The sequence below is a fragment of the Anabrus simplex genome, chromosome 6, assembly GCF_040414725.1.
Source record: "Anabrus simplex isolate iqAnaSimp1 chromosome 6, ASM4041472v1, whole genome shotgun sequence".
NCBI classification, from domain to species: Eukaryota; Metazoa; Arthropoda; class Insecta; order Orthoptera; family Tettigoniidae; genus Anabrus; species Anabrus simplex.
Genome location: NC_090270.1, coordinates 173,479,131 through 173,502,149, shown reverse-complemented (window position 1 = coordinate 173,502,149; position 23,019 = coordinate 173,479,131). Strand labels below are relative to the sequence as shown.

The 23,019-nt window shown below is 38.5% G+C and overlaps 1 protein-coding gene across 1 annotated transcript in view; it reads right to left on the bottom strand.

Moving 5' to 3' along the window:
- Hsp60A (Heat shock protein 60A) overlaps positions 1-23,019 on the bottom strand; it is a 107,233-nt gene that overhangs the window by 5,134 nt on the left and 79,080 nt on the right. Inside the window, exons 9-10 of the mRNA XM_067150065.2 lie at positions 19,920-20,076; positions 19,566-19,744 (exon numbers count right to left, since the gene is read on the bottom strand). Coding sequence (XP_067006166.1) covers positions 19,566-19,744; positions 19,920-20,076 — 336 coding nt within the window. The remainder of the gene's footprint in view (positions 1-19,565; positions 19,745-19,919; positions 20,077-23,019) is intronic.

The window sequence follows — 23,019 nt, the reverse complement described above, 5'->3', positions numbered from 1 at the left end:
TGGATAACTATTAGTAGTATTTAACAGGGGCAACACTGACAAAAATAAAGGTCATTCTTTCTTACAGTGGTTGAGCGTGATGCCATTTGATAATGAAGTCATAGTCTAGACTGCTAACATTTCACCCAGACCTCGCACACAAGAATTACATTACATCTGTTTGCCTTGAAGGAGGCGCGTGGTTCCTCCCTTCATTGTCGAGCCGGTGGGACGTGTGGGCAGGCAGGGAAGCAAATACCTTCCCCTCCGCGCATTTTCTTCATGCTAGATATCCTTGCACTTCCGTTTTATATAACTCCCCTCACTCTTTAGATGTGTGTTTTAATGCGTCTGATGGATGCGACCAATGAGAGAGAGTGTGTGTAAGCAGGTACTGGGTTTTTCGGAGGACTGTACCGATTTCATTCCTTAACTCAATATTTCTGGCCACGAGACACTAAAGATTCCAATGTACAAATGTAAGGTTAGACATTCCGAGATGCGAGAAGACCCCCCCCCCCCCAAAAAAAAAGCACATAAGCTGAACATGTGTCAATGTCCTACAAATATAAAAATATATATTTAAATGCCGTGACTTCAATAGGCTATAATGCCATCCCAGCATCAGCATTTTCTCCATTTGACAGGAAATGAATAAGACATCCCATTGAAACTTCAAGACAAGTTCAACCAGTTCAGTTCCAAAATGTACCATAAGTTTGTATATATAAATATATATTGTAAATTGTTGTGAAAAATAATGTTTAAGAATAGTTCTAGCATATGTTAATCTCCAATAAGTTGTAAAAATGTACAGAAGATTCAATTCCACTTGCAGCAAGCCGTTCTCATTACCGACATTATGAAAGTTAACAGTCAATATATTTCCATTAAATGTGAACATGAGAATGTCACTTTAGAGCTTTATAACATGGACGGCTTAATCACTCCTTTGCAATGTTATCTAAATAATATTGACTACGATTAATCCTAAAATAGCACCCACTCAGAGCTCTGACTTGGAGATAGAATTAAGGCTGATGATGCCTGCTATGCCAGGCAAAACATGTACCATACTCAAAGTTAATGTAATGACATTGTTGTAGTCAAAGACTTAAACCAGTATTGAATAGGTGGTTTCAATAAATTAATGTTCAACATTTAATACGTGAGAAGAAAATAAATGTAGCAGACACTGATCACTACGAAATATCATTTTTCTGTCCAATAGTCCTGGCCACTCTGTCATTTCTCTGGTCATCCATGCATTCCTATTTGCTTTCCATTCAATGCTAAACTTTGTAACATCCATATTCTTAAAACGCCTTAGTTTTGCAGCTTTTTCTATCACGAGGGGCTTCTCCAGTTCTCCACTCACTTTCACATAACAAGACTGTACGACGTTCTTTTGCAACTTTTCCACCAGTACAGCAATTTTCTTTGAAGCACACAAGTTTTGTCGCGTAAAGCATGGAAAAGTAATCCAGTTTTGCCGGCATTCAAAATATTTTCCAGAGCATACCCATCTATGATTGAAGGTTTTTTTCTTGCCAGTTTTCAACAATCTCAATATTAACACTGGATGATTCTCCGCAAATCACTCTGAAGTTAATACTATGTCTCTTTCTGAAGTCTTTTGCTTGTATCATTGGTTCTGCCACAGGGACATTCTGACTTATTTTAGCAAACCACTCCAGCGTTGCCTTGTCAGTGAGAGCTCCACTACCACTTTGAAACAGATTAATGCGCTGTTCGTTGCCATTTAAATGCCATTCTTTTACTAGTTCCTCTTGCTTTTTCACAATTTCAGCTGCCTGTGTCTTTCCAATCATGAACACTTCGGACAGTTTACGCATGCCACACCTCTCACATTTATGATAGTTATTACGCCTACCTTTTCTTTTAGAGTCAAAAACTTCCTCAGACCCAGATTTACACCAACTTACTAACGTAAAATTGAACGCATGATAAGTCCACGAGTCAATGAAAAGTAACCTGACAGTGAAGGTACGAATTCCAGCGCTGTCCAGCATGTCAGATATCACATCTTCTGGAAGTGATAGCGTAGCTTAGTGTTGCTTTCCAAGAAAGTGTACAGCCTGGACCAAAAGTTACGGTGTCTGCAATTCTTGAAGTACTGCTTGTGCAAAAAGTAAGCAAATACATACTGTACAGGACACAAATACAGTACTTTTTTTTTTTTCTAAAGTGTCCGTCAGGAGAGGTTTAATTGGAGTTTGTCATGGCTATGGTGTGTCCGCATCCATAATGAAGTGTGTCCGTATAAGAGGGGTAAATTACTCATACACAACATGGTATTTAATTATGGACGTAGAAAATTGTCCGCTGGTAAGAGGTGCCCCTTAAGGCATGTTTTACTGTAATAATATTCTATCTTCTTCGTACTTCCCTCTAATTGTACTAGTTTCTAATAACTCCTCAGAAAGAAAAATCATTAGCATATAGGGATCCCTTGGGGCGACAGACATAAGCCAAGCACACCTGTTTTTCTCTCCCTTTCTCTCTCCCCATATTAAGTCTTAACCAAACAACTTCTTCCAAATCTCTCAATACCCTCTACTAACTCACCGATCTCCTTTCTAATTAACACCACTATTCCCCCGGGGCAATCGCCCCTTATTATGTAGATTTTTTTGACTTGTGCCTAACTATCATAGGTTATGATCATTTCCGTGTTGACATTTAACTAATAAGATAAAGAGTTTGAGGGATGTTCCACCTTTCAACAAATTGTAAAATAAATTATAAACGACAGATTTCGACTCCCTTGGAGTCGTTAGTTCTTGTTGAAGATTAAATCAAGGGGAATCTACTTACAATCATCATAATAAAAAATTATGTACCTACAGGCAATTGCATGGAAACATCAATGGGGTGCAAGACATTACCTTGAAATGTAACGTATACATGGCAAGCAGCACTTGGAAAGTTCTTAGTTCTGGCCGTAAATGCTAAGTGGTTTGTCTTTGTACATTCAATGTATACAGTAAAACCTCGTTAATTCGAAGTCGTTGGGACTAAAAAAATCGGACTTCGAATTACGTGATTTCGAATTAACCGCCAATTCGCAATTCAGAAGTACCAACCCTTGCCGCGTTACGAAATATTCTAAGGCCCGTTACTGCATGCAGTTAACCTTGATTCAGTTTAAACCTTTCAAATGCCATGAAAAAAGAAATATTTACTAAATTTATCCAAAAATGTGCATTTACAGTATTCAAATAATGCACTTGCATATCTCATTGGCAAATATAACCCCACGCGACGAAAAAAAAAAAAAAAAAAACACGATTCAAAGACTAGGAGAAATCTATGCTGGCTCCCATGTGCAAGTGCTTTATTCATTGGAGTACTATACTGTATGCATTTTAGATGCCTTGTATTTACACAGAAAGGTCCCGATGCCCTTAAAATCAAACTTTCCTATGACTCTAACCTTGTACGATTTCCCGCCATGGCACTTCTCTCGTACTTCAGAAATGTAAACACTTGCCGCGTCACAAATTCTAAGACCCATTAATACATGCAATCACCTCGATTCACAGTTTAAACCTTTCCAATGCCATGGAAAAGCTATTTCCGAAATGTATCCAACAAGGTGCATTTACAATGTTCAAATAATGCACTTGGATAAATCACTGACGAACATAACCTCACGCAACGAAAGAAAAAAAAAAAAAAAAATCACACAATTCAAAGACGAGGATAAATTATGCTGGTTCCCCTGTGCAAATGCATTATTTTTTGGATATCTGTACTGTTTGCATTTTTAGATGCTTTGTACTGGGATGGAAAGTGCCCGACGCCCTTAAAACATTGTAGCTTATCGAACTTTTCTATGACGAGGGGATAAAGTTTGCAACGCACTACAATGACCATCATCCCCGACCCTTGTACGATTCTCCGGCTGGCACTTTCTCCTTTAAAACCATAAGACCGTTTGGGCTCGCATTGAAATAAAGCAATGCAGTTTCACCGGCAATGTCAATGTTGTTCGGTGCCTACGAATTTATTATATGAGCCACGTTTTTTCGTCAACTGTCGGCATCGCCAGTGTTTGCGGATTCTGTTTTCCCGTACACTGCCTGTTGCGTGATATTACGGCGTTCCTTAAAAGGTTGAATACAAAAGAATTCCGATTTCATTCAACTTGGCAATCATGAAGCGCACTGTAGACCCACCGAAGTGAGAGTAAGTGCAGAAAGCTAACCCTCCACGTTCCGGAACACGCGTTCTATTATGACGCGGATAAATTTCGAGTTGAAATTACTCTGTAACATACTATTGTTTTAAAATGTAAAGGCAGTTTCGAATTAAAAGACAATTTCGGTAATAGGGCCGACAATGTACTTCGAATTACGAATTATCCGTATTTCGAATTAAACAATTTAAATAACATGCAAAACTGTATCTCATGTTTCCGGGAATGAGAGCTTCATCGAATTACGTGGGATTTTGAATTAACCGATTCCGAATTATCGAGGTTCTACTGTATATGTTTCATCTAGTTTAGTCAGATGGAGGCAGTACTGTCAAGCCCAGGAACATTTTTGAAACGCCAATTATTTCATATACAGTAGAAGTCCGCTATAGCGAGTACGGCATATAACGAGAACCCCGTTATAACGGTAACTTTTGTCCGTCCCTTCAAAATTCCTATATTAAACTGTGTATTATCCTTCGGTTACAGCGAGAGCTCAATTTTTCTGTTGCCGATATTTATGCACACAATTATTATATTGCATGCGATCGATCATCTTCGGTACCATATCGCTTTCTCGCTATGCCCACCAGCGAGCTCTCTCGTCGACATTCGAAGGCGATGTCGAAGTCTATTAGTAATACCAGTCGACTGCTCTTCCGCAAGGAAAACTAAAGAAGAGAACATGTTTTCGTAATAAATGCGTAACGTGTCCAATAACCGTTGTTAACTCGTTAAAGATAAACGCTGAATAAACGATCGCTTAATTTTAATGCTAAATACAATTACCTAAGAATGAGATAGGCCTACATCTCAAGATATGGCAGGGTGCGTCGTTGATTACGAGGTTAGATTATATTTTCTCGCGTCCCATAAATTACGGAAAGGCTATTATGTCAATTTATAGCGAGAAGGTTATACTTTCTCTACTGGCGTTTGAAGTATGCTTTCATCATACATTCAGTACAGATAAGTTAGGACAGGCGATGTTATTTGAAAAACAAAAACTGAAAAGTTTGCCACAAAATGCGATCGATCATCTTCGGTACGGTATAGTTTTTGCTCTATTTGCATTTGCGAGCTCTCTCGTCAACATCCGAAGGCGATATTGGAGTCCATTAGTAATACCTGTCGACTGCCGTTCTCTAAAGAAAATTCGAAATGAAAGAGGATAACACATTTTCGTAATAAATGCGTAAATAACGCGGCTGATAGCAGTTGTGAACTAGTTAAAAATAAAGGCTGAAGTAAACGATCGCTTAATTTTAATGGTATACAGTAGGCTATACTGAAATTAAGTAAGAATGTGATACACCAAGATATGGCAGGGTACATCATTGATTTCAGAGGATAGTTTATATTTCTTCGCATCTAGTTACATTTTGGAAAGCTATTTCCATGCCAATTTTTAGCGAGGAGGTTATCAATTCTCTACATGTGTTTCAAATAGGTTTTCACGATACATATAGGGTTAGGTTAGGTGATGCCGTTTGAAGAAGTAAACGGAAATGTTTGCCACAGAAGCCTCTGTAGTGATACAGTATGTCACCGAATCCAAGAAGACATTTTTCTCAGAATCTCATGTGAAAAATCAAGCAAGGGTCGCTTTGCATTCGCGGCTTGATAGTAATTAACACCACTGGCAACTAAGGTACCGCAATAACCACGCTGGGTTTTTTTCACCCCCGCCCCCCCACCTCGCGGACACACAAAACTCGTTGACAAAAAACGACCGCTTAGCCGCGGCGACCGGTTGTACAGTGTTATGAAATATTGAAGAGAGGATGACATTCTATTACCCTCTACAATAATAAAAAAAAAAAGTTTCTCAAATCTGCAGAATAGCATCAAAACATGCAAGATTTCGAATTCTTAGAAAGGCCACGGCTACTCAGTAGCAGAGTTATAACGCGTCTGCTGTACCTGACGCTTAGTAAAATTAAGTTTTATAGACAGCAGGAATATTTGTGATGAATCGTATTGTAAAGATACGTGGAACTGGTATTGCCGGCAAATTTTCAACGGGCTCTCGTCGATGTTATGATGCCAGTTTTAAGTTACTGGCTACTAAACACTCGGAAATGTATAATAATTGTGCAGCTGAAAGAAAATACGGCACAGGCCTAACTAAAGCAATATTCGGCGTTACCGTGAAGACAAAGATAGCTCAAAATGCGTACTGCACAAAAAATGTATTCAGTGGCCTGCCACAAGGACGCTTTAAAGAAGTCGAAGATGAAATTGTGAGGTATGTGCATAAAAACGCAAGGGCAGAATTGCCATACCGCGGCGCAATTAACTCGTTCGCTGGCCTTCAAAGTCCGCTATTAAGACCTATTTGTACATGCTAGCCGCTGAAGTTGGCCAAATGCGGCAAGCAAGACGTGTATGTAGCGCCTGAGTGAAACAGTTTTATAGTAAGCAAGAATATTTTCTTGATGGATCGTCGTATTGTAGAGACGCGTGGAATGTGTATTGCCGGCAAACTTTCAACGAGTTCCCTTTGATATGATGACAATTTTAAGTTAATGGTTATTAAACCCGCTGAAAGAAAGCATAACTACGGCCGCAAAAGAACACGGCATAACTAAAGCCAATGCTCGGCATCTACAAATAGTCTAAAATGCGTACTGTATAAGAAAGACATTCGTATGATTTTACAAAGCCTGATTAAAATTTTTTGAAGGAAAAAGTGGGGGTCGTCTTGGATTTGGAGAAATGCGGTAATATATATTTTTCAGAATGAAATTAAACACACGCTTTCACGTAGTATCGGATTTCGAAAAGCACACAAGTAGCTGTAGTGTGGATATTATCCACAAAAATGCAGTTTTGAACAAACTGATTGCTATTTCATACTGATTTTAATGTGTATGGGGGTTTTCCCGACATTTACAAAAAATCTGATATAACGACAATCCGCTATAGCGAGTAAATTTTTCGCCGTTATGAATTCTTGCTATAACGGACTTCTACTGTAGTTGTTTCATATCGTATTGTTGTGTTTTCAACCAGTGCATGCATTTCCAGTGTTGTGTCCATGAACGTGCGACAGTTCAGGCCATAACTATATCTTTGTACATTTTGTTTCAATGTGTGTGTATTTCAGCCAGGTTTATCAAATAGAAACAGGACTGTCAAGTCCAAGAACGTTCTTATAGAGCCAAGGTTTCATATCATTACAAGGGTTCGTATCGTGTTCGTATCGTGTTCGTACATATTTTCAACCAGTGCATGTATTTCCAGTGTTCTGTGTTTCATGAACACAAGACAGTTTAAAGCCAGAACTAAGAACTTTAATTTCCAAGTGCTGCTTGCCATATGTACGTTACATTTAAAGGTAATGTCTTGCAACCCATTGATGTGTTTCCATGCAATCACCTTTAGGTACATAATTTTTTTTTTATTACAATGATTGTTATCAGATTCCCTTGATTTGATTTTCAACAAGAACTGATGACTCCAACGGAGTCGAAACCGGTCTTCTTATAATTTAATATATTTTACAATGGGTTTGTTGAATGGTGGAACATCCCTCAAACTATCGTATGTCTAACTGTGAACCCCCCCCCCCAAGCTACCTCCTTTCCTATTTCTAGCCACGTTTCCGAGAGTGGCTCAACGGCAAAACGTTCCAGCATATTTTTCACCTGTGTATATAACCTATTTTACTTAAACCTTCAATATTTATAAAGCCTATCTTCCATCCTAACCTTTTCTCCCTTCTCTATTTCCCTCTATGGTTCTTATTACTATCTCCTTCTCTCCTACCTCCATTCCTTCTTTCTTTGACATTTCGGTATACTCTTTCCTTTCCTTCATACTTTTTTCTTCCTCCACAGGTCCCTGAAACTCCTACTTCTCCCTTTCATCATAGTATCTCTTCCTTTCTTTTCATCCCTCGAACCAGCAAACTATCTGATTTTCCTTGACTAACACTCTCCAACACCACTTCCTGTTCCCGTATTTGAACTCTCACTGCACTGACCACTTGACCCTTTGTTGATTACAGCTCTTACATAGTCACCTCGCTCCTCTTTATCAGCAACCTGCCTTCCATCTTGCCGTGATGCCAGGTCCTTGTCCTGTTTAAGCTTCTCTTCCATAACTTGGAATTTTGCCACTGTCCAGACATGCCACTGTTTACCATGAGATACAACCAACTGTTGAGCCCTTATATATGCCCTCAGGCCCTGCTATCTTGCTCTCCCTAGAGGTTTCTTCAGAATTTAAGTTCTCGTTCCCTTCTCTCCCTTGACCCAAACTTTTTCCCCTTACTCGCATTTCTTAGTACTATTTCTGCTATTAGGCTTGATAATAACTTTGTTTGGTCCACGCGCTTTCACTTTACCTACCCTCTCAGCATAGTCTATGTCCACTTCGCTGAAATTAATTTTCATTTTGTTTTGGATAGCGAATGTATACTTTCTAACTCCCTTCCTCCTGCAGAACGTACATTTATACATTTCATCCTTTCTTGACTGATGGCTTCCGTCTTTTTCAATATAGACACCTCCTGTTCCAAGTTTTTAACTTTCTCTCTAAACATCTCAATTTCTTTCTCACTGCGATACTTAGATATTTTAACTGCGTTGTGAACGTGTGAAATATTTTAAAGCACTTCAAAATTGAGCTTTGTGTTGCAAGACTGAAGAATTTTTCTAGCAAGTTGTGACCTTGTGATTTTGAAGGTGTATTCAGGTTGAATTTAATACAAGTGCTAGACTTGTCAATTTACAGCGCATTGTAGACTTAACTATGTTCAATGTGTATTTGAACCCTGTCACTATCACGTACTGTGATAAGAACATTGGAAGGACTGTGCGCGATAATTTAAACTTGCGACTGTTGACAAGACTCATGAATTTCGAGACGTTTCGGCGTGTTTCGTCTGTAAATGATTTTGAACTGTTCAAGGTATTATGCTAGTCTAATACTCTGTGATTAGTAAGATTAAATGTGGTCAATTTTCACGTATTTTGTGAATGCTTAAACAGTATCATCAGAAAAGAGACTGAACCTTAAGGACATTTTATGTCGGTAATAAGAAATACGGACTTGTTAGGCTAATTCACACAGAAAATCTACTTAAGTGAATTCTAGAATTTGAGACTGTCACATGCATCATGAACTCAATTTATGCATGAATTTCCATTGACTGTGACCCCAATACTCATGCTCAACTTACGCGATTTTTTAATATTCTGAACTGTGCCCAGTGCTCAATTCCACGCTATACTTTAAAATTCGCAACTTACGAAGTGATTTCATTTTTATCGTAAATATTTTCCATAGAGACCTGACTTGTGGAAGTGCAAGTATGACCTATGCTTTCAAACTCATCTAAGTGTAAAATGCAACTAATTACTCTTAAATGACAGTGCCAAGTCTTGCATTATCGTGCCAATTGAACTTTCCCGTGTGTCCATTTTCTCTGTGACAAACACCGGAAATCTTGGTAAAGTGTCGAAACCTTGTATTACTTTAATAATCGAATTCAGCGTGGGACAGGCTACATCGTTGTGAGATATGTGGCGACATCGAGGGATAATACGTGGTAACATCAAAGGATGAAAAGGGGTTCGCCGCTGTTGGTGCAGAGTTCGACCTCAGACTAATTGTCGTGGGAGTTCCAGCCGCCGAGCTGCGGAGTCGCATTTCAACCATTCCAGTTGCTGAATTCAGGTGATATAAGTGCATTTTACAATCTTTCTTGGATGAATAATCTCATCATATTGCACGAAAACATTAACTGACTCAAGGCACACTTTATCAACCACAATACTCTAGTGCTATGTTAGTCAAGTGCAAGTGCCTAATCCATAAAAATATTTTGGTCATATTCTACTACCTAGAGAAAACATAGGAAGTTAACAAAACTGTAGGTCATTCTATTGCAACTGAAAAAGACTAGGATTTTTGAAACAAAGTGTAATTTTAAATCATTCTATTACAACCTAATTGGATATTTCTGAAGCAAGTGTAATTTGAAAACATATTTAATCTATAACGACAGACTTTAGGATTGCACAGAAGTGATCTGAAAGATTTATTATTATTTTAATTTGAACTTTGAGATCTTAGTCAGTTGAGAAGTAATTTAAACTTAAGGTTTATGAACAAAGTTTTTATTTTGAATTTTATTTAATTTGAATCCATGAGTGAAAATTTAATCTGACTTCATGCTTTTCAGTCTGACTTCGAGCGGACTTTAGCTTTTTGTCTGCTGGTCCGTTAGTTGAGTTCTTATAACTGAACTGCTCTATATATTTCTAGCCAAACTTTATATCTGCCCGTGGGTAGATCAATATTTTTCCACCCCGGATTGCTCTGGGGGTTCATTGGAAGTCTTAACTGTTTCTACCGTCCCACAAAATACACATGACCAACCTTAATGGGGAACTACCACCCTTAATGGAAATCAATCCCTAAAAAGTTTTTTCCTCATGTGCACCTTTTCGATAAGAAAGTAAGGGAGTTATTAATGGACTGTTTTACAGGCTGCCATGGGTTAAATGGTTTAACTAAACAGCCATTTTACTCTTTTAGATAGAATGAATAGTAAGGGATTTGCGGTTTCAGAGGAACAACAATATGTAACTGAGAAGTAAGAATTATGCACAACTTCGGACCAGGAACTGTATCGTTCAATAAACTCTGATCTACCTCATTCTGTCTCCACTTTGTTCAGCTTTATCGTACTTCATGTTACTGCCATGTGCTTTCGCAGAAGAATTTCAGTTTAACATGCCGTATTAAATGTTTGAGTACAGGCGCGTAACTTTGCATAAATTCATTAAGGCAACGTGAAATCTTACCAATTCCTGTGCGAGGAACAGGTACATAGGCTGGTATATACGAGAAGAAAGTGTCATTTTAGATGGAATGTTTATACAGTAGAACCTCGATAATACGAAACCGGTTAATTCGAAATCTCGCCTAATTTGAAGCAGCTCTCGTTCCTGAAAACTAGAGGTACGGTTTCGCATGTTATTTAAATAGTTTAATTTGAAATACGGATAATTCGTCATTCGAAGAACAATGTCGGTCTTGCCACCGAAATTCAGACTTTTAATTCGAAACTGCCTCCACATTTTGAAAAAATTACAGAGTAATTTAAATTCAAAATTTCTCCCCGTCATGAAAGAACGGGTCTTCCGGAACATGAAGGGGTAACTTTGCACACTTTCACCTACTTCGGCGGGTCTACAGTGTGCTTCATATCTGCTATGTTCGAGCAGAATCTTAATCATTTTGTATTCGGCGTTTTAAGGAATGCCACAATATCACGTAGCTGGCAGTGCGCGGAGAGGTAGAATCCGGTAACACTGGCTATGCCGACAGTTGGCAAAAAAGCATGGCTTATAGCACGGCCGATTGGATCCCTTGCTACGTAAGGAGCTAGAGTGACGCATCAAGTCGGCCGTGCTTATAGCTTATAAGCTATTCATATCAATTCGTACGCACCAAACAATATTGTCAATGCCGATGAAACTGTATTGTTTGTTACATTTTTTAAAATACCGAGGCCAAATGGACTTGTGGTTTTAAAGGAGACAATTGCCAGCTGGGAAATTTACTGTGTTACTATGCAGTGCACAGTGAGGCGAGAGACTTCCTTCCCCTGTCATAGGAAAGTTCAAAAAGCCACGACGTTTTAAGGGCGTCGGGGCACTTTCCATGCCAGTACAAGGCATCTAAAAATGCAGACAGTACAGTAACCCAAAAGATGAAGCATTTGCACAGGAGAGCCAGCATAATTTTTCTTTGCCTGTCATCTTTGAATCTTTTTTTCTTCCTTTCGTTTGGTGATGTTATGTCTGCCATTGTTTTATACAAGTGCATTATTTGAATAATGTAAATGCACCTTGCTGGATATATTTTGGAAATAGGTTATCTTTTCATGGCATTTGAGAGCTTTAAACTGTGAATCAAGGTTAATTGCATGCAGTAACGGGTCTTGGAATATACTGGGACGCTGCAAGGGTTGACGTTGCAGAAGTACCGTACATATTGGCAGTTAATTAGAAATCCGATTTTTTGCATCCCAACGACTTTGAATTAAGGAGGTTCTACTGTATGTAATGCTAGTCGCACAGTTATGCATTATATAATTAATGCTGGATAGTTTATTTTTAAATACTGTAAATCGCCTAGGGACAACAGACTTCGGCAAAAATTGCAGCCTCTCCTTACTGAAATTCATCTCTGATGGCAGTCTGACTACATTAGATTTGTGAGGAGGAGGATTTAGCAAAGTTTTAACAGCTAAATTTAATGAATATTCCCTGAAGATTCTTACAAGATTGTGAGGAACTGCAAAATGACCTCTAATGTGAGATGGACAGAACATTACTTTGGAGTTGTTTCTCAGAGTAGCCTGGACTAGTCTGTAGGTCTTATCTGGGCCTAGTTCCCGTAAGAATGAGAATCCTGTCCGTCTTAAGACTACCCAGGGGTGTCCACTGTGACTCCAGGATGCAAGGATGGTTGTGAGGTTTTGTATCTGGTCTGCGAAAGATTTCCCAGTGCGAGAAAATTACCTTTATATTTACCCAGCCAGAAGTCCAGTTAGTTGGCAACTAGTCTGCACAGTTTTACAGCAGATCTTTTACGCGACATATTAAAGAGACACCTTGGTAACTGTAAAGGTCAGTCTTATTTTATTACCTTCCCAGTGTAGATAGAGGATTGATCCATCATCCTGATAAGATTTGTTACACATATGCCCTGTATGATCAGATGGATGCTCTGTAGATTGTTCATTTGCACAATTCCACATCTCTGCTATTATGTAGTCTTCACATGAGGCCTTATTCCAGAGGTTCTTTATATCCTCTTTCTTCCCTAGTTGGTATGGAATCTGGATTCCTAGCAGGGAACTCACGGAATGCTATTTGCTGTATCTTGCACCGACACAGATATGTCACAGTGACGATGGGATAGGAAAGGCCTAGGAATTTGAAGGAAGCGGCCGTGGCCTTAAGGTACACCTCCGGCACTTGCCTGGTGTGAAAATGGGAAAGCACGGATAACCATCTTCAGGGTTGCCGACAATGGGCTCGAACCCACTATCTCCCGATTACTGGATACTGGCCGCACTTAAGCGACTGCAGCTATCGAGCTCGGTACTCATGGAATGAGACCCTCTTTAGGTTCTCACGTGTGGAGGAGCGTATCAGATACATTTTTAATATTGAGATGAAAATTTAATTCTTTCCTCTCCATGATAAGATCTTTCTTATTAACATTTCCAGTGCATTAAAATACTGCTCGCATGTATGCCTCTCTTAGTGCAGTCTTATTCCAGAACAGGTCACTTCCCAGGCTGCTGCACAATAAGGGCCGCCTTGAATCGCAAATGCACTGAACTCCTTGACGCACAAGAATCCTGACCATCTCTTAATTCACTCTTCACTGACCCTTACCTTGACAGGTTCACTCTTCGTATGGATCCATAGATTTTTTCAGCTTTCATTTCCACATTCAGGGTGCATTCTTCAGCGTTTTAATCAGCTTTCAGGTGCTTGCTTACCGCGAGCCTGAACAATTCTTTTCCCCCCTTGATGCTCTCCCACTTTGTCGCTGCTCCATTAGTGTAGTAGTCCTCCGCAGGTCCCACACACTGGCTTAATCTCATTTTTTTTTCTTCATGGAAGTAGACTCGTTGCGGGTACAAGCAGGTGTGCAATGACTGCTTACTATCTTAGTAATCTGCAGTACTTCAGCTCCAGGGACTTTGCCATTTCACAACAACTACCTGCCACCTACACCATTCACAGACTGAGCACTGATTCAACCTTCGATGTCACAGCAATCTAACGTATTCCAGGTGGTATACTCTTATCACCTTCTCCACGTTTCCATGAAATCCAGTATAAGCAGGCCCTCTTCACTCGACAAGCCGATCTGTGATCATCAGTGCTGACTGGACAGTGGTACTAATTTTTATTCTCTGTTACTTTGGGTCCTTAGTTCTTTTCTCCAGTTGGCAAGTCAAAAAGAATTTAAACACTGTGCACACTACCTTGCGCCAGACCAGCTTTGGTCAACTCTGATTGTTTATATCTGTTAACATTTCTCCTCGGGAGACTTGCCCTCGTGAACCGTTATCTCCATTACTTTCCTTTCCGAACCAGTCTTACTTCATTTTCCTTTTTTCCTCCAATATCAATTGTTAATGACCCTATCGATTCATCAGAATGATGTTTCCTTTCTATAGCAATATTATATCGCAAATATGGATAGTAATTGGGTAAAGTTATGCCTAACAGGTATGTCATACTCTTGCAAGAGTTTAGCTACCATTTGTCTATTATCATTCCTGAGATTGTAAGTGGTCTACAAACTGTCCTTTAAAGATTCTCTTTAATCTTTTCTCTATTTAAACTAATTTTGCTTGAAGATGAGCCTGAACTATTTTTAATACACCTTCCAAAAAAGTCAGTTACTCTCACCTAGTATTGTAAGAGTTCTGTACCAGATCTCTTGTAAATTCTATAAGAATTATGCTATTTTATATTTTGTTAATACAGAAATACCATTTCCATCTGAACTCTGCCTGTGCCTAACCTTAACTGTGTCCGTATCATCCACAGAACCTTTCAATGCCAAGGATGCTTCCCGACAGTGACATATTATGCGCACTAATTGATTTTGCTAATTAGCCAATATCTCCTACTAATCAAGCTTCCACTTCAGGATGAATTTACATCATCCTTTAGCTGGTATTTGCAATACCCAATGGTATTAAATGGATTTATTACAACATTACAGGTGGGAAGAACAGCAGAAGAGTACACATAGCAAGAACGGGAACAATTTTCAATGGTAACAATATAAACAGATTGCATGGAATGACACTAGTTTACAAATAAGATTGAGCGGAGCTGAACGTAGGAAGATTAAGTTAGAATCAAAGGACAAATTGGAGCAATATTCATTTATACAAAGAGGAATCAGGGATTAGAATAACTTATGAAGGAAAATTTTCAATAAATTTCTTTCAAATAATTTAAGAAAAGACGATATAAACAATTGATAGAGTATCTACCACCTGGGTCACAGCCATAAATGCAGATCAGGGATGATCAACCGAATAAAGAAGTTTGGATTGTGAAGGTGCTAAATTCAAACGGGCTTGCACACTGAACACTGCAAGGTACAAGAGTCTAGAATGAAGATACGTATCCCTGTATTATAGTCATCACTACCCCGAGATTAAGATATAAGATTAAATAGGGCAAAGAGGAGTACCGAAATGGAGTTGTGTGCGCACACAATCATGGACCATCCAGATTCTCTCAGTGAACAAGTGCAATGGTATTTCCTACTGGCTGATAACAGCACGTTGCCAAGTATTTGGAATGCCTGGTTTTGCAATGGGAAGGCTGCTGCTACCTGAATAGTAGAGATCATTATTTTGAAACGCATACGAAGCTGCGTGATGGATATTCGAAGTGGGAGAGTCAAATACGTGAATATTTCTTTTTCTCCACTTTCGACCCAAAAATATGGGGATGCATAAATTATGCAAGGACACTAATTATGCGAGAAAATACGGTACTCTAGTTATTTGTATGTCTGTAATACTTTCTTTACGAGAGGTTTTCGACACCCAAATGTTCGTACATATAATAATAATAATAGAGGCCATATTACATTATTATTATTATTAATATTTAAAATGGTAACAAAATTAACTTCAAAGCAGAAATCACCTGTACTTACCAAGAACCCCACCGTTACCTAACCTTATTCTCTTGTTCAACAGAGTTCGATAATTACATAAAATCAGCTTCATGGTCCGTATCGCACTTCAATAGATTCACAATTAAGTATTTATTTATAAATAAATACTTAATTGTGAATCTAGAGTTCGATAAATCGAATTCTACCAGGAAGGCATAGGCCCTGGCACAGGAGTTCCAAAATCTTTATTCATGAGCGAACGGCTGACGACGTACGAACAGCTGCGCGAGAGAATGTCTCGTCCCTACTGCGCTGCGTGAGGAAGACTGCGTGAGTGGGGCAAGGTCGAGTGACTTCAGCACTGCTTGTAGCTTACCTCCCCGCAGAAACATCTCGAAACTATTTTTTTAGCTTCTCAACGACTGGACCAATAAATATGAGACTAACACCAAATTGTAGCTCACATTAAAAGCACAACCCTGCAAATTTGAGATAAATCCGTCCAGTGGTTTGAAAGATATAATGAGTTGAAGTTTGGGAAGTATTATCAACCCTCAACCGCCTGACTCGGAGAACTGCTCCCAGCCAGCTATAAATAGGTTGACGAACCGAGGGTATAGTCGGTGTATCTTGAACTCTATGATCATGACAAGATGTCAGTATGCTCTGTCGTGCTTCGTGAGAGACATAAAAGTTACATTCTAGAACTTTTAATTGTGCGAGGACGTCCCAAGTGAAGTTTCAGCTGCGTCGTGGCGTGTGAAATGATAAAAATTTTCTCAAACTAAATCGTCATTGTATAAGATTTGCGAGTGTCTTAACCACGTGAATTTATGATAGTGTGTGCATTGAAGTATAATTGGGATTTCAAGTGTTTAATTTACCAGTTGACGGTAATGTGGACTTTGTCAATCTCTCGTAATTTTCAACTGTCATTGACAGTGACAGCATACTAGGACACTGTGTGATAAACTGAACTTCCAATTTATGACAATCTATTTAATTCAGAGACTTTTCTCATATACTGGTACGATTGTGAACTGTGTGAGGCACTATTCCACTAAATATTCAACAATTAACAGGACTAAATGCGACTATTTTCTTCACGTATTTTGTCAAACTTTCAATCATTACCTTGAGAAACTGAATGTTAAGGACTTTTCATGGCAACAATAGGTCATATGAAATCGTGTCATGCAGGTTCAGTCATAAAAACTTGTTAATCTATGAACATTATTATTCCAGAGACTTTTATAGGAGTGATATTAATGGCATTTTTTCGGGTGTTTCATGGACTGTGATGATTATTCTATGATTGAGCCTAAGACATAATTAGTGAATATTATGAACTGTGACAGCGTTCAATTCTTATTCTACAAACTGTGAGTGAAAGACTGTTTCCCCATTTTGAAAACGACTGTAGGTCATTACTGCATTAACTTGACATAGATCATACTGTAGCATAGACTGCGATATTCTAAGTCACGTATTTAACATCGTAAAACAAAAGTGAGAGTACAAACTGTGCATTAAGACTTGTGTCAGTGTAAAACACCAATCTTAATGATAATTAAGAGTTCTACAGCCCATTATATTGTGTCAATTGAACTTTCCATGTTTCAACTTCTCTCTCCAAAAGAACATCGGAAATTTTGGCGAAGTGTCGTGATATTACACTGCGTAGAAAGTCATCTCCAGCGCGGGATTAAATGTGGTTTCTTCGATCGTGGTATCAAGCGAGGGAACTATTGTGATTTCGACGAGGGATAATAACGTCGTGTCTCCACTGAACGGACGTGTCACGCTGCTGGTGCTGCGTTCGAGTCTTGGCTGCACGCTGCAGAAAGTCCCAGTCACCAAACCGCAGGACAGTACATCAATCCTTATGAGCAGATTAGAGGTGATGCAAGTGATTTTCATATATTTTTTGAGTGAGTAATTCCACTTAGACACTAACGGACCTTTAACAAAGCACTCAAACTATTTATAGTGCTACATTCGTCAAAAGAAAAGTGCTTCGTGTGAACTTTGTATGTTCAGTCTTCAGCCCTAAGGCTGGTTGGATCCTCAACAGCTCTGCCATCAGCTGTCAGATGGCCTAGGCATCACTGATGAGGTGTACTAGGGAAATGAGGAGTGAGGTAGTTTCCCGTTGCTTTCCTCACAGAGCCAGAAGTTGCTATTACATATCAGTCTGCCAAGCCCACTGAAATGCATGCACTAACCGACCATATGAGCAACATTTTCACACCATTCATACGAGGGACTGGCTGCACAAGCAATGGCATTACTAGCATCGCTTATACCTCAGTCACTTTCATATTGTCAAAGCCAAGGATAAAACAGACAGATCAATGAAAGTAACAAAATTGCTCTAGCCCATACCAGAAGACATAGCACATTGTAAACACTAGGTCCTGCCGTGTGAACTTTACTATTCCTAATAATTCAAGAAGACTTCACGTCGAACTGTAGATTTCTCTTTAGAATCTTTATAAATTGAAGTCGTTTCACTTAGACGAACAGTAGGGTTTGCCATAAAGCAAGTGCACTATTTTCTTTTCTTATAAAATAGATTTAGATGAACTGTAGGAGTATACAGCAAGTGATTGAAAACTTTTATTTGAACTATCAGATTATTAATGGAAGTGTGTGTTAATATTTTGTTTAAAAATCTTAGAAAAACTGTAGGTTTGCCTCAAAAGTGATGGACTTGATTTTTACGCAATTTGGTTAAATGAAGTACTATGTGCAAAGTGTTATTTTGGAATTTAAATCTATATAAGAGATCCTAGATGAACTGTAGGGTGTTTATGATCTCAGAAAATTGGTATTCATTTTGGACACTTAACATCAAGTGGATGTCTCAGAATATAACAGCGCCGATATTTCATTAATGAATTTTGAAAAGATGGCCCCATAATTATTTCCCGGTACAGAATGGAGTGTCAAGGGGTTGTGTATTATTGCGTGGGCTGTGCAGCAGTTCAGCGACTTCAAACCGGAAAATATATGAAGAGGGAGATTATACTTAGCTCGAAAAGGAATGCACCAAAGAAAGAATTCTAAGCGCCATGGCAACCTGGCGCCCAGGAATTATTGTGCTCTGGGCTATGTATAAATTCATATTACAGGATAGATCACTTTACTATTACAAAGTATCGATTTATGTTTTTGTTTCTGTAACATTTAGTACATTAGGTTGGTCTAAGATATGAGTTCTCTTTGAAATCCCAAGTTTTTTCGCCCACCAACAGGACTTGACCCGGCTAACTACGATGTCAGACCATATAGACCCGACACGGTAACGATCATGGCCACCACGCAGGCAGATTTAGAATACACGAAGTATATACAAAATCTGAATGGGCTATACTTACATTCAAATATTCTTAAGTATAGCAATTACTGCAACAAGATTTTATGAACTCTAATTATGAAGAAATTCTAGGAACCTCAAAGCTATTTTGGATATAAGGTATGAGAGTTCAAGTTTACCATGCATGTGCATTTACTGGGTCATGACCTTCACACATGGTGCTGTAGGAGGTCTGTTCATTCGTCGTAATCCTCTTGTACCGTGCAAATGCCACAGAAATGTAATTAAGAGTAAAAATCTTTAACTTAAGAGTACCATCTACAGGTACTTCCAACAAATACAAATAAGCATTACCTTTGTAGGATCAATGATGCCCTTCTCTATCATGTTCACGTATTCATTGTTCATCGCATCAAAGCCCATTTCGGCAGGTAATTCTTCTACTTTGGCAACAACCACTGATGCATCGATTCCAGCATTCTTAGCTATCTGCATGCACGGCATTCTCAGAGCCTTTGCAATTATCTTGATGCCTAAACATACAAAAATAAAATAAAAATCAATTATGCAAGTCATTTATTAGCTAATTTAAATCAACCAATCATTAATAGTTGCTTGAACCCTAACTCGAATGATAAATTCATATTATACTTCTGTTATGAACAGTCCACTTAGAAAGTTCTGGAACATTCCATACTTGCTATTTACCTGTTTCTTGATCTTCATTTAATGGGTTCAGCTTTCTCAAGTCACCAATACACCTCAGGAGAGCAGTTCCTCCACCTGGGACAATTCCTTCTTCAACGGCAGCACGAGTTGCATTCAAGGCATCATTAACCCTGTCCTTTTTCTCGTTTACTTCCACCTGAAAAACCATAAGCTCTGAAGTTCCAAGTTGAATACGAAAAAATCGTGGGATCATTACCGAAGCGTGCACTCTTAAGGTCAGCTTAATAAATCGCTTCGTAGGTTTGATCATTGAACTCTGACATCCATCCAACATTTAGACACACAACAGGTGGAGAGTCAAGAGTTACTCAAATCCTCGGCCTTCAATATCATCATTCCACAATGAGTGCACGTCAACTAAAGAGACATTTTAGGAATAAACGTCTAAACAACAAGAAATCTCCCATCAAATCAAGCTATCAAGAAAACTAAACCTCAATAATTAAACCATATTAACAGGAAAACTTAAAGAATGAAATGAAATTTTATTTGGACAAAATATTGTACATATTGTACCAGGAAAGCCTAGGTCCTGGTCCATATTAATCGAAAGAAACGTTATTCCAGCATAAAAGATCCGACCGACGTACGAACATCTATGTAAAGAATGTTCCAGTATGTGCCAGACCCCACGAGTGCACTAGGCGGAGTCAAGTGACGTCACCTGTCGCTCGAAGCTCACCTCCCCTAGAGATATTTCTCGAAAAGAATCTTCTTTTACCAGCTTTTCAACGCCTTAACCAATTTCAACGGGACAAACGCTGAATCATAGCGGACGTCATAAAAGTTAATCCCTGTGAATTTCGAATTAATTCATCCCATGGTCGTTGAGTTATAATAATTTAAAGTCTAAAGAAATTACGCACTCACGGTCACATGGCCAAGAGATGCTACCCCTCCCAGCGCTGGTATCTATATATGTCGAGGCCAGCCAGCAAGCAGGCCAGTACAAGGACGAGTATACAGCTGTGTGTGAGTGAGACACAGGAGAGACCGACCCGCGTACGGTATGTTCGCGCAGTCACGGTGAAAGTACTTGCCGTCGCATTTCCGGAACACGAAGTTATATCGCCGACAGAATTATAAAAGACGTCTCACTGTATTTAGTACATCGCGTCGCGACTACAGCCTAATTCTAAAAGACATTTAAGAATATAATACGAGTGAACTTATCGAAATGCAAATATCAACTATTTAACGTTCACAGAATATGTCATTACGTGTAGACTTAGGTTACTTCAAATGATATTAAACTTCTACAGAAACTAATGTGTAGAATCACCAGAACTCATTTCTTTTCGAGTATTGAACTGTATTTCTTTATTCACGCCACATCAGTATACGACTTACAGTAGTAATTTGAGTGAAAACTAAGAACCTTTTCTGAGGTAATATGACGTTATAATAACAAGATAAGCAGAAAATAATCCTTAGTGACTTAATGACCGTGTTCAAAGACCGTGATTATCGACTATGATTTGCCTTTTCAAGTGTGAACTGTGTAATTATGAACGTTTCAGTAACGACTTTAAATAGTATTTCATACAGGAAGGACTGTGATTCTTTATTTAACGTCTTGAAGTTCGATTACGCCATAAATAGTGTTCAACAGTAAATGACAGTGTCAGTGATAACTACTCGCACTAAGTGAATTTTTCGTGTGCGAAAAATCACCCTAACAAGCTGCAATTCTACATGATCCAGTTCCAGCCGTCATCATCTCATCGGGAACGTCAACATGGTGTGTTAAGGGAACATCGCCGATCCTGATTCTCCACGGAACATTCCAGATGTCCATCTTTCAACATTTTGTAGCAACATTTCTTTCCGTAAGTGAGTAGTAACAAACTGACTAAAATTTTTTTTCATTAATTTTGAACAGTGGAAACTTCAGTGTCGCGCGTGAACAAATATTTCAGAGTTCTCATAATTTCTCAGAAGTGATTAATTTAATTTCAAATTTCATTTTTATATCTCACAGAAAGACTTTAGGCTTTTCAAGTGTGCTATATATCAAAGTTTACAAACTGAAAACTGAAAACTTTTAACAGAAATTTAATTTCTCATATCAACTTACAATTATAAGTGTGTGCTTAGGTTTAGAAAGACTTTAGGTGGAAATTCAATACCTCATATTCTCACATATGAAAGACTTTGGAATCAGTGATATTTATTCAGGAAGATTACGTTCAAACTTTTAATGCCAGATTTGAGTCCAATAATCATATTGCAGGGTGAAGAATTAATAAATTGTTTTGAAAAAAAATTTTTAACCATCTATTATTCGCTCTGCGAGTCTATCCTACTCTGTATCGGCTCCAAAACCAAGTTCCACTCCCTGAGGTCCTACTCATGCCCTTTGCCCAAAAACTTTTCCTGGTACAATATGTCAAGCCAATTTTAGGAAGAAAATTGTATAGCTTACTTGAATACTGTAAACTGGGGTTACTTTGTGACAGTTTTGGCAATTTCTTCAGGATAATAAGAAGAATATCATTTTGTATTAAGGTTTTTCTATATTGCCGTATTCTTCCATCCTTTATTCATGTTTTGAAATCATTTTTATATGTGTATTTACATTTAATCACTTAATATTTCAAGAAGAACTTGTCACAATGTTACCCCGTTAGGTGGGGTTACTTTGTGACAATCTTTTTACCATTGTATTTCCATGTTTGGTGCAGATGTCACAAAGTTACCCCCATTAAGTCATTACTTAAGACTCTGGCTAAAAATAAAAGGAGAATTTCTTTCATAACCATGATAATACAACACACTGTATATTTTTTTAAACCTGTGATATAACCACTTGAAATATCTGCATCATTAAAGAGTGAATAGTTTACAAACTGTTTACTTTTTGCTGTGTTTTGTGAGTTCTGGAATGTCATAGATTTCAAGTTTTCTCCTTTGTATGGTTGGACTAATTTTACACCATATTTTGTCATCTGCATACTATATTTCATCCTTGATATCCGCCCGCTTCATGGTGCTATCCATAGCACTGACAACTGCACTTTGATATCCACCCACTTCATAGTGCTTCCATAGCACTGACAACTGCACTTTGATATCCACC